This window comes from Lepisma saccharinum, chromosome 2, assembly GCF_977018435.1.
Source record: "Lepisma saccharinum chromosome 2, izLepSacc3.1, whole genome shotgun sequence".
In the NCBI taxonomy this organism is placed as follows: Eukaryota; Metazoa; Arthropoda; class Insecta; order Zygentoma; family Lepismatidae; genus Lepisma; species Lepisma saccharinum.
The window spans coordinates 109,228,256-109,242,195 of NC_139230.1; the positions used below are offsets into that span (position 1 = coordinate 109,228,256).

Consider the following 13,940-nt stretch of genomic DNA (forward strand, 5'->3'; position numbering starts at 1 on the left):
TAACCCGTGTTATAACACGCAAAAGTTCTTCTGTAATTCATCCAAGTTCTGCTCTTATATACACAAAAAAATACGCTTTAGAAACGATGTTAAGAGCCACAGATAATAAAACATTTTAATCATAGTTTTGACCAGTAACGTCCTGCTTAAGTTTATATCCTTGAAAGAGTTTTGTGCCGATGGGGATCGTTTGGAGGTTTTGAATGTGCAACACTGTATCAAGATTACGCTGTAGAAGAAACCGTTAAAAGTCAATAGTGTTCGTGAGCTTCCTTGCAATCCGAAATCTCCGAGTTCGAGTTTTTTGTTCCTTCGCGACTAGATGAAGACAGAGTTGTAAATATAGTGGCGAGCAATGTAAACCAAGAGCGTGTTAATTTCGTACTGTGCGCAAGAGTGTTATTCTTGGTTACTTGCAGTTACTTGTTTGTGTTATTGTAGTGTGTATGTGTGACGTGTCAGTGAGACGATTGGAATGCCAGCCGCAAGATTCACGTTAGAACAAAGATGTTTTTATGTATGACACGTACCTACGTGAAAACAAACGTGTCGAGACGTGTGTAGGTAATTTGTACAGAAATTCCCATGCGTTTCAACTCCACACAGAGATATGGTTAGACATCTTGTCCTTAAATTACGAGAAACTGTATCGTTAAATTTTAAAACACCTAAGCAAAAACGACGGATTCTAACCGAAGCAAAACTCGATGATATTGGTGCAGCGTTAGAACGTTCTCCAAACAAACCTCTACGCCGTGTTTCACAAGAGGTGGGCGTGTCAAAATCATCGGCACATACAGTCACTAAGCTACTAAAATTAAAACCATACTCTTATAACACAGGTTAGTGCTCGTTTTGCAATATTTATATAAATGTCTGCATATGTCCATTAAAATAAGCGGGCATTTCAGGCCGCAAATGTCGGCATCTCCGTCAGTGCCGCCCGCCACGCTTCTCCCGATCTCTCGGCTGCAGATCAAAATGGACGCACGGTATATATATATATATATATATATATATATATATATATATATATATATATATATATATATATATATATATATATATATATATATATATATATATATATATATATATATATATATATATATATATATATATATATATATATATATATATATATATATATATGGATAAAAGGAAGGAGGGCCAACAAAAGGGCTAAATAAAAAGCAAAGAAGGAGAAAGGAAAGACTCACCAGACAGTGAATAAATTCGAATTTCTGCAACCATTATCATTGCATCTTCAGAGTAAGAAGAAAGACGGAACTGGAAGTTGGTGATCTGCAGAGTTGCCAGGTCTAGATTAAAGAAAAAGTAGTGCGTAAAACGAAAAAAAACCTCTTCTGTCACCAGGCTCGTCGTTGGGTGGGATGAGATGGGTTGGGGAGGGAGGTGGGATGCAGTGGGGAGGGAGGTGGGATGCAGTGGGGAAGTTACTGGGAGGCCTTGTTCACGCCAGGTGGTGTGGTTGCACTCATGGCCGATATATAGGCCCTCTCCCATCTTTTGTGAACAGAGGTGTTGGCTGGTTGGGGTAGGAGATGGATGATCGCTACCCGGAAGCAGTCGTTGAAAGGGATGTTGTGGTGGTTGGTATGGACAGCGACAGTGAAGTCCAGGTTGTGGGTGGAGGAGCGGTGGTTATTAATGCGGAGGATGAGGGCAGTTGAGGTTTCCCCCAGGTAAAAATTACCACAGATGTTGCAGGTGAGGATGTAGATTAGGTTTGAAGTGTGGCAGGTCCCTTTGGGGTGGAGGGTAAATTTGCCAGTGACCCAACCACCACAACATCCCTTTCAACGACTGCTTCCGGGTAGCGATCATCCATCTCCTACCCCAACCAGCCAACACCTCTGTTCGCAAAAGATGGGAGAGGGCCTATATATCGGCCATGAGTGCAACCACTCCACCTGGACTGAACAAGGCAACCAGTAACGTCCCCACCTTAGCCCACCCTCCCTTCCAACCCAACTCATTCCACCCTCCCTCCCAACCCACCTCATCCCTTCATCCCTCCCAACCCATTCCGCACAGTTTCCGATGAGCCTGGTGACGAAACAGTGTTTTTTTCATTCTACGCACCGCTTCTTCTTCGATGGGGACCTGGCAACTCTGCAGGGCCCCAACTTCCGGTTCTGTCTCTTTCTTCTCTCACCGATGATGCTACGAAGTTAGCAAAAATTTTGAATTTTTTCACTGTCCGGTGAGTGATTCCTTTTACCTTCTTTGATTTTTACTTAGCCCTTTTGGCCCTCCTTGCTTTTATCCATTCTTTTCCACTTTTGGTATGAATCCTTTCGTGTATAACTCCTATCAACTGAACTGCCTGCGATCTCTTATTGTTTCCTACACCAAAGCTACGTCCCACGCACGCTTCCTGCACTCCTGTTTGATATTAGGCCTAACACCCAAAAGCCTTACACCCAAACTGCAGTTTTCCACCATGCCCCCAAGCATAAAACCCACGATTCTCCCACTAGCGAGAAATTTCGCTATTGAACTGACCCACGCCATGTACAGATCCCAGCTAAATCGCGCCCGAGAACTATCAATTTCTATTCAATCCCTTACCAAAATCCTGTTGCTGATCCCAGGTAACCACCATCACAAAATAGACTCCTTCCGGTACACCGCCCATTCCATTGCCAGGGACCTCAACACTAAACACTTCCAAAAACTCTCCAATCTCTGACGTCAAGCTTTTCAGACTGGCTGCACTCTCCCCATTTCACTTACGCCCAATTTCAGTTCCAAACCAACATGCCCGCTTTTACCGAACCCCCTTTTACCATTGCCCACCCCTCCCACACCACCACAGACCCCCACACATCGCACCTTGGGAAACAACCAGTCCACGGACAAACCCACCCCCAGCAGATCCACGACCACCAATGACCCTAATCCACTCAAAAACATCCAGACTGTACTCAATTTATCCAGTCATAAACTGAGCACTGATGAAATAGCTGTTTTATCCAAAGGCCTTACCTTCTCCCCCACAACTCCCCCCAACCAATTCCGCCTACTTTTTGACATACACACCTTTGCTCGCAACCTCCGATGGCAACATTTCTGAGCCAAAAACCCCTCACTACAAACTACTACCAATGAAACCCACCCAAGCCTCCTTCAATTTAGCCCCGCCTCCTCCCAGGATCCCCCCCCCAATAGAAAGCTTCCAGAAATCTCCGCAACAACCACAACATCAAAATCCTACCAGCTGACAAGGGGTCCACCATGGTGGTCTTGAACTCTCAAGACTACCTGGCGGAAGCCACCCGCCAACTGGCTGGCCCCTCCACCTACAAACCCACCACAGTTGAACTATCTGCTCAACACCTCAACAAAATCCAGGACTTCATCCACACCCGCAGCCCCCCTGAAGGCCTGACAGCTCATAACACAGCCATGTTCATACCTGACTATCCCCGCACCCCCACCTTCTATCTATTGCCCAAAATTCACAAACCTGGCAACCCTGGTAGGCCCATTGTGTCCAGCTATAACTCACCCACAGAAAGAATCTCAGCCTTTGTTGACTCCCATCTCCAGCCTCTTGTGAAAGCTCTGCCCTCCTTCCTCCGTGACACCAACCACTTCCTACAGAAAATCAGCACCCTTCCACCCTTGCCCCCAAATCAAATACCATCCTTGCCACCATAGATGTCACTTCCCTCTACACCAACATAACCCACTCCCATGGCCTCCGCTCCATAGAATTCTACCTTAATAGCAGACCCAACCCTCACAACCCCAGAACTAACTTCCTGACCCACCTAGCCCACCTTGTCCTCACTTGTAACAATTTTACCTTTGAAAACCAAAATTTCCTACAGATCCGAGGTGCAGCCATGGGAACCAGAATGGTCCCATCCTATGCAAACATCTTCACGAGCAAACTTGAGCAAGAGTTCTTGGCTACCCAACCCCTCCTCTGGCTCTGCTTCATCGACAACATCTTCATGCTCTGGACACATGGAGAACATCCTTGTCAGCTTTCCAGGACCAACCTAACAACTTCCATTCCCTAAAATTTACCTGGTGCACTCCCCCAACCAGATCACCTTCCTGGATGTGGACATACACATCGAGGGAGGACACCTGACTACCTCCATCCACATAAAACCCACCAACCACATGCAATACCTACACTTCTCCAGCTCCCATCCGTTCCACACCAAAAAAGCCATTCCATTCTCTCTGGCCCTCAGGGGACAGTGCCTGAACACTTCACCCACCTCCCGCCAGAATTATAACCTCCACCTACACCAAGCCCCTGGTCAACCATGGATATCCCTCCGTCCTGGTCACCAAACAAATATCGCAAGCTGCCTCACACACCACTACCACCAAGAAACCTGCTGCCACCAACCCACCTGCACTCATCACCCAATATCATCCCCACCTCAATAAAATCACGCACACACTACACTCTCTTCTCCCCATTCTCCACAGTAATCCTGAAACCAAAAACATATTTCCCGACAAGCCCAGAGTGGTTTTCAAATGCCCCCCAACCTCCAAAACATCCTGGTCCACAACACTCCTTCACCACACCACCAACACCACCCTGCCCATAAATGCAACCGCCCCAGGTGCAAGACCTGCCCCATCCTCATTACCTCTCACACCCTCCAGGTGCACATGGCCACTGACAAATTTACCCTCCATCCCCAAGGTACCTGCCATGCCTCAAACCTAATCTACATCCTCACCTGCAACATGTGGGGTGATTTTTACCTGGGGGAAACTTCTACTGGCCTCATCCTCCGCATCAATAACCACCGCTCCTCCACCCACAACCTGGACTCACTGTCGCCGTCCACACCAACCACCACAACATCCCTTTCAACGACTGCTTCCGGGTAGCGATCATCCATCTCCTACCCCAACCAGCCAACACCTCTGTTCGCAAAAGATGGGAGAGGGCCTATATATCGGCCACGAGTGCAACCACTCCACCTGGACTGAACAAGGCCAACCAGTAACATCCCCACCTTAGCCCACCCTCCCTCCCAACCCAACTCATTCCACCCTCCCTCCCAACCCACCTCATCCCTCCGTCTCTCCCAACCCATCTGCCCACTCACAGTTTCCGACGAGCCTGGTGACGAAACAGTGATTTTTTCGTTCTATGCACTGCTTCTTCTTCAATGGGGACCTGGCAACACTTCAGGGCCCCAACTTCCAGTTCCGTCTCTTTCTTACACCGATGATGCTACGAAGTTAGCGAAAATTTTGAATTTTTCCACTGTCCGGTGAGTGTTGCTTTTTACCTTCTTTGATATATATATATACCAGGCTGTCCCAGAAGTCCTGCATCATACAAGGGCGAAAATGAAACACAGAATATCAGAAACAAAGACAGACTTTTTTCAGCAAAGTACAGGCCTCCATGTTCGATTACCTTCACCCATCTCTGCGACAACAGTTCAATCTGATGGCGATACCAGGTGGCAGGTTTAGAACTGAAAACCTCACGACAGGCAGAATTTACCTCATCATATGAATTGAAGTGCCGACCACACAGGAAATGTGAGAGAGAGTGAAACAAACCGTAATCCAATGATGCAACTTCCAGACTATAGGCGGCATGAGGTAACAACTCAAATCCGTCAAGCTCAGCTAGTGTGTTTTTACTCTTCGAGACCGGTGACTGGGAGCATTGTCATTTTGCAGCAGTAACCTCTTCCTCCTCATTAATTCCGGGTATTTCCCATTCAGAATGGCATACACTCGGCGTAATTGTTCAGAATACAGTTCACCTGCATGACCTTCTGAAACAAACTCATAATTGACAATACCGTCAATATTCCACCAGACACTCAGCATGAGCTTTTCCCCAAATCTGTCCTGTTTCACACGGGTGATGGCCTCCTGTCTTCTTTTCACCCACTGTTTACGTGTATCAGGGTTTTCAGAAACACCCACTTCTCATCTCCTGTCACAATTCTCCTCCAAAAACGAAGATCATGCGGTTTTGTAGCAATGTCTGGCAAATTGCAACTCTTCGCTGGGCCTGCATCTCTGTCAGGTCGTGCGGACTTTGTCGGGACTGTTTATTGGTGTAATCCATGTCATGCAAGTGACGGTTTACCGTCGATTTGGATGCCCCAAGCACTCTTGCTAACACACGTGTGCTGGATTGTGGTGTAGCATTCACAGCATCCTGCAGAGGCTCGTTAATGTCCATCAGAGGTCACCCCATGCGGGCCTTGTCCGTGAGGCGTAGATCACCTGAAGCGAATTTTTTAAACCAAGGGGAAGCTGTCGACCGATTCACCACTTCTTCATTCTCCACACGACAAATTTCCTCCACTGCCGCTTTTGCTGTTAGTCGTTTTTTGCATAAAAAATGTAGTACTGCACGAAGTGCAATTTGGTCCTCACTCATCGTGCCCACTTTAACTTCATGGGAACACTCGCTACACATGCAGTGAGTGCCTTCACTTGATCCCACGAACCTGTCCTCTATGCCTGCCAACAGCCTTTGATTGGTGGCGCCACCTACCCTCGCAAACTTCACCTCTTGGGAGCTCAGTGTGCTGATGGTGCAGGACTTCTGGGACAGCCTGGTATATATATATATTCAGTTTTTCTTCTTACACTCATGATGCAGTGATAAAGTCTGCGAAAATTCGAATTTTTTCACTGTCTGATGCGTGTTTCCTTTCTCCATCTTTGATTTTTATTTAGCCCTTTTGGCCCTTCCTTGCTTTTATATATATATATAAAATCTAGTGTAATAAAACATTACAAGGTTTCAAATTCATAATTTATCCTCATTATGGTGTATAAGAAATATGCAAGCATTATACTTACTGGCACTGCTGTTCTCTGGTAGAAGTTTCAAAGCCAACATGCCATAGCGTAACATATTGATGAAACCAATATCTGGGTGAACCATTGGGACTTGAGAAATATTGGATTGTACAACTTCAGTGTTCTCTTCAAAAAGGCCCCCAACAAGCTTCTCTGATTCAGCCTATAGAGGAAACAAATTGTATGATAGTTAAGATTTTTCTGAGATATTTTACATAGTATTTAGTTCCAAAAATACTTTTGTATTACAGAAACATACCTTAGTTTGTACATGGAAACCTTTAATAGCGTCAGTTATTTTTATGGGAAAGAAGAAAAGGTACAACTGATTTTGCATTAAAATGAGCTTACACTGGGCACAATGTGAGAGTTGGTAACCTCACACCATGACTGTCCACTGTGCTAGCAACACAAATCATATCTGAAGTTGCTGGTTGATGCTGCCATGAACACAGAACTCCACATATTGTTCTCTCTCTCTCTTCTGTCATCATCTTGTTTTCTAAAGTGGCACCTTCCTTCCTCAAATCTTTACACCTTTCAAATGTGCCACTGTATGTCAACATGTATGAACTACATGTCCAAAAATTAAATGCTCAGTTGACAATGGCCTTGCACTTAAATATGAAACAATTTTGAGATTAAATAATGTGAACTGATCATGCACACTTCCTAGTCCTTGGAGTCATACATAATTGCATCTTTCTGATAGTTGCATCTAAATAATGTGTGTCAAAGGGATTTCTATGGGTGGCAGAAAGTAAAAGTTTATAGCAGACTAAGAAACAAACACATTTAAATGAGAAAGACAAGCAATTAGTACAGCTGGCCAGCGATAAAACACTCAGAACATGGTATTCAAATACGTAAACACTGTTGCACCACTGGATATCATAGGAAACTGGATAGTGTTGTGAATTCACAATCCAAGCATTGTGCGTTAAAGTCCACACAACAAAGTTCACTTGTTTTCATTCTGTGGGTATTAAAATTATTCTGGTGTTTTTTGGAACTATGAAAAAATGAGTCTTGTGATCTTTTCATATTCAAAATGAGTGAGTGCGAGTGTTAAACAAATTACCTCCAAAGATCTTGGCATCAGAAAATTTGACCTGGTTTACCACAATAATTCTTATTTATTGTATATATTGATTACATATTAATTAGATATAATATAAATAAAACACCAATGCAGGCATGCAAGTAAAAAAAACAACTGAAGTCCAACAACTTCAAATGTTCCAGCAATTTCTGCTGTATGAAAAAAAATTGGTTTACCAGATAACATGGTACGCCATTGCTTAAAATGTATCATACTCTACAAAAGTGGAAAAGGGCTGAACATGTTAACTTTCTGTTGGAGTTCCACAATTCACATTTATTTATTTATTTATTTATTTAGCAAAATATCATTAACAGAACCAATAGTTCCAATTACAAAGGATCATATTAAAAACATTTATAATAAAGATTAAATATACATTTTAAAAATTACAAAAATACAAAACTACAGAATTACAATACTACAAAATACAAAGCAAAAGATAAAAGAAAACAACAGAGTACTGTTAAATACTTTCAGATACAAACACATTATACATCACACAATAGTCGATAAACACTAAGATCAATTACACAATTTGTACAAATATCAAATCCATATGAGAGTAAATAAGGCCTGACTTTAAATACATAGTATCAATAAAAAAAATATAATACAAACACAGCTTCAATCAAATTTACTGTGAATTTAAATGATTAGGCAATGACAATATATGTATTTTTATTATTGAGCTATATGTTATAAAAGGAAGCACGAAGTCTACTTTAATTCCCTTTTGAACAAGGTTGTTATAATTTGTGCATAGTCTGATAACAACTGAAGATTTATGTATATTGTTTCTCGATTTATCAATAAAAAAAGGAAGCAAACACCTAAAATTTATTGGCTTAACATTAAGTTTAAAATATTGCAACACTTCAGTCGAATCTATTAAGTAATTCATAATCTTATAAAGTATAAAATATTGAGCTATTAATCTTCTAGATTTCAAAGGTGACACCTGAAAATCTACAAGTAAAAAATTATAAGAAATTCTATTTAATACTGCTGAACAATTATACTTTTTAAAATACAAATATCGTTAATATTTAAACTGAATTCGTTCAATATTATCTGAATGTACTTAATAAAATGGATCCCAAATATCACTTAAGTACTCAAGCCTTGAACTAACGATTGCATTATATAGGTTCATTAAAACCTGCGTATTCTTAAAATCTTTAGTTGACCTAATTATAAATCCAAGACGTTTATATGAATTCGAGCAGATGTAAAAATAATGATGTTTATAGTTTAAATTCTTATCCAATATTAATCCAAAATCATTGATTACATCTACGTGTGTAAGTACACTTCCATTAAGAATATAATTAGGAAGTACGGCTTTGTTTTATTTGTAAACGTTATTGTTGAGCATTTACTAATATTAAAATATAATTTATTCTGAACGCTCCATTGTAATAAGATAGCATCTTCTGGAAGTATAATGCCTTTAAAAATCATTAAATCATCTGCATACAATAAGCAGCGTGAAAACTTTATAACAGATGGAAGATCATTTATATATAAAGCAAAAAGAAGGGGACCAAGATTTGATCCCTGAGGGACACCTGAATATACTGTATATACTGTCGATGAAGCATAGTTATAAACCACTTTGTATTTTCTGTTTTTCAAATAAGAGATAATTATTTTTAATAAAACATCAGATAAACCAAATGAAGAAAGTTTATTTAATAATAACGTATAATCAATCTTATCAAACGCCTTAATAAAATCAGTGTATATAAACATTTATCTGAATGTCTTCATTAAAAGAATCCGAAATATATTGAGTAAAATATATTAAATTAGTGAAAGTGGATCTTTTTGGATAAAAACCATGTTGAACACATCAGAGATATAAGGCTGAACATGAAATAAAATTTTACTATACAGGATCTGTTCAAATATCTTCGCTGGGGTTGAGATTAACGCAATAGGTCTATAATTTTCAATGTTATTAATATTTCCTTTCTAAAAACAGGCGTAATTTTACTAATTTTCCATTGATCAGGAAAGGTTTGTGTCAATAAAATTAGATTATAGATAAAACACCTTTATAAATTTATGATGGTATTTCATCTGGACCACTTGATTTCTTAGATTTCAGTTTTTCAATGCTTTCATATAATCCCTTGAAGTTATAGTATTTATATTTAAACAGTGAGAAACACCCAAAGTTTTGCCTGTAGGAATATCATATGTTGGAGTTACCTTAGCATAAACACTGCTAAAGAACCTTGCAAATCCATCTGCAATATCCTGATTAGACATTAGTGTAGCCTGTTGATATGTCATAGTAGACGGTTTTAATTGAGGTTGCTTCTTATTTTTTATATATTGCCAAAATTGTTTTGAATCATTTCGAATTTCATTTTGGACATTGTTTACATAGTTCTTGTAGGCTAAGTTTATTAACTTCTTAGATTCTCTTCGTAACTGAATAAATCATTCATTATAATAATTAGAAATATGTATTTTACGCCTATGTAATTCCTTGTGTTTCAATATTCTTATTATTTCAACATTAAACCAACAATGATACGAGTTTGTTTTATGAATTCTTTTATTTGGCACATGTTTATTAAGAATATCGTAAAAGGTCTGATAAAACTTATCAACTGCATTATTTGGGTGTTTACATTGAAGCAATTCTTGCCAACTACCACCAGCAAGATCCTGATACAACTTCAAAAAATTAGCTTGCTTAAAGTTAAAAGCCATAGCTGAATACAATTTATTTCGAGAGCACTTAAAATTAAAAGGAAAATTAAATATAAGAGGAAGGTGGTGTCCGTCAACTGGTAGGAACGAAAACGTACTTTTTAAAACATTAATACTGTCTTTAACATTGGTCAACACTAGATCCAAAGTTTTATTGTTATTATTTTTTATGTCATTGATACTACTTAAATCCAATAAATTCATAGAATCATTAAGTGCATTTGCGATATTCCCACACTGCGCAAGATCAGTATGTGCATCCAATATTGTTGGGATATTAAAATCTCCAATAATAAATATATTACCATTATAGGAGATATACACCTCTTCTAACAAAGAATATAGGTTTAAATATTTATCCAATTTAGTATCAGGAGGAATATACAATGATATAAATAAATAACTTTTGATGTCACAACTTATACGCAAAAATACAATTTCTATACAATCAACTGACATCTCAATATATTTTACAAAAATAGTTTCCCTGACGGCGACCAACACACCTCCCCCTCTACTTTTTGTTCGATTTTGTCTAAATATCTGATACCTATTGTTTAATACCTTGCGTTCATTTCGATCTTCAGCCGAGATATCGAGAGAAGCGTGGCGGGCAGCACTGACGGAGATGCCGACATTTGCGGCCTGTAATGCCTGCTTATTTTTATGGACATATGCAGACATTTATATAAATATTGCAAAACGAGCACTAACCCGTGTTATAACATGCAAAAGTTATTCTGTAATTCATCCAAGTTCTGCCCTTATATACACAAATAAATATGCTTTAGAAACGATGTTAAGAGCCAAAGATAATAAAACATTTGGTAAATTTCTCGTATCGGACAAACGGATTTCTTCAAATTTACAGGAGAAATTACTTACCGAATGCAGTTTCTCTAGACTTGTGGAAGTTCGGGGAAGTGTTTTCTTGCATCGTTCATTGAGTTTTGCCGGTAAATCCTCTATTTTTCGATATAAATGTGTGACCGATGCACGAAAGCTCTTGCATCCATTTACTTCCAGGTGGATGTAGCCTGTGTCTGATGACGTAATCCCAGTCAGTGTTTCCAAACACGTGTTTTTGTAACTGAAGAAGGTACGTTTCCGCAAATGGTTTGTGGGGCTATGTGTCAATGGTTCGTGGGGCTATGTGTCAATGGTTCATGGGGCTATGCGTCAATGGTTCGTGGGGCTATGCGAGAATGGTGTGTGGGGCTACGCATATTTTTTTCGAAACCAATATTTCACTATTGTAATCTATAGTGACCCTACCTAACCTAACCTTACCGGAAATGGTTCGTGGAGCTATGTATGAATGGTTCGTGGGGCTATGCGTCAATGGTTTGTGGGGCTACGTAGGTATTTTTGGGTGCAGTGGGGTGGAAACACTGCATACCGAGTACGGTAGTGAAACTGTGACCGCCATTTTGCGTGTTACCGAAGGCAAAAAGAAACGAAGAAAACTTACTCGATATGTCGCAAATAGAGCTTATTTCCGTGAAATAAGCGAAATGCCACCTTCAGCAATGTTTCTCAATGCAGAATACGTAAGTACGAATATTCAAATTAAATGAACTAGCAAATTTCAGCCGTTTGTCCGATACGAGAAATTTACCAAACATTTTAATCATAGTTTTGACCAGTAACGTCCTGATTAAGTTTATATCCTTGAAAGAGTTTTGTGTCGATGGGGATCGTTTGGAGGTTTCGAATGTGCAACACTGTATCAAGATTACGCTGCAGACAAAACCGTTAAAAGTCAATGGTTTCGTGAGCTTCCTTGCAATCCAATATCTCCGAGCTCGAGTTTTTTGTTCCTTCACGACTAGATGAAGACAGAGCTGTGAATATAGTGGCGAACAGATGTAAACCAAGAGCGTGTTAATTTCATACTGTGCGCAAGTGTGTTATTCTTGGTTACTTGCTGTTACTTGTTTGTGTTATTGCAGTGTGTATGTGTGTTGTGTCAGTGAGACGATTGGAATGCCAGCCGCAAGGTTCACGTTTGAACAAAGAATTTTTATGTTATCCAAACATAAGAAAAATTTTTATCTTTCTTTACTTTCCTGGCTTCATTAAATATTTGTTTACGACATTTTGTTAAATTTTGGTTAATATAAATCAAACTACCAGTACTATAACCCAAATCACAATTCCGTAATGTCTTTTTAGTTTTCTTTTTTCACAACAAATTATCCCTATCTACACGTTTAACAAATTTCACAATGATTCCTGGTGGTTGTTAGAGATGAGAAAGACTTCAGTCTGTGACAGCAGCTGATCATGTTCGTGTCTATTTGATAATCCAATGCTCGACCAACATCCTTCACTATTTGCATTGTATTCTCATTAGCCTGACAAAGAATACCATGAAGTTCCAATGTGTCCCTTCGTTCATACTGATCTAATTCATCAATCTGCAATTCAAAAGATTGTACTTGCTTTCGCAATCTTAATAATTGACGATAATTGAAAATATAATTGAAGAAGAAAAATCAGGTAAAAAATAATCAAGAAAAATAATGAAACGATTGTGTGTGTGCTCCACCATATAGTTCCAATATAAGAGCTGGCAATCTTGCCAAGCATGAGACTCGGTTCTATTCTGTGACTCGGTTTGTTTACAATGAGCAGTTCAACCTTAAATTAACTAATTTGATTCATATGGTTCATTCTTCCACTGTCCAGCTTCACAATTACATAAACAGTTAACTTACGTGAAAGAAATCACTATAATCTTCAGTTCCACATTATTAATAAACACAGAAAAGTTTATCCAAAGGCGGAGCACAATTACAACCCATTAACATCACACCATGGCCAGTGTTGCCAGTGTACTTCACATACAGGCAATACCAAAGCTCTGGCGTTCATAGTCGAAGAAATGTAACTTCTGTTGAAGAGACTTGCTCAGGAATCTAGTACAGGAGTGATATAGGCATATGACTTCTGTTTCAGCAGTCAATCAACCCCCCCCCCTTACCCCTCTTGGCCTTTTCTTATTTGCTGCACCCAACTATATTTTTTTTTCATGAAATCTGGTCAAAATAGGACAGAGCAACAACCTCCATCAAGCTTTCATTGTTTATGTGACTACTTTAGTGGGAAATGATTTCATTCAGTTCTGTTTTCAAACGTCTACATATGTCATGGCAACTAATTTTTTTTGTGTGTGAGAGTGGAGGATGGGCACAAAAATTTGAAATATACAAATGAAAGAGGACACTGTGTGGAACTGAACAATGTATGAAAAATACAGGTC

At 39.6% G+C, this 13,940-nt stretch overlaps 1 protein-coding gene across 1 annotated transcript in view; it reads right to left on the reverse strand.

Annotated features, from left to right (window-relative positions):
* LOC145983594 (KICSTOR complex protein SZT2-like) overlaps positions 1–13,940 on the reverse strand; it is a 605,385-nt gene that overhangs the window by 490,636 nt on the left and 100,809 nt on the right. Inside the window, exon 7 of the mRNA XM_083116658.1 lies at positions 6,847–7,009. Coding sequence (XP_082972784.1) covers positions 6,847–7,009 — 163 coding nt within the window. The remainder of the gene's footprint in view (positions 1–6,846; positions 7,010–13,940) is intronic.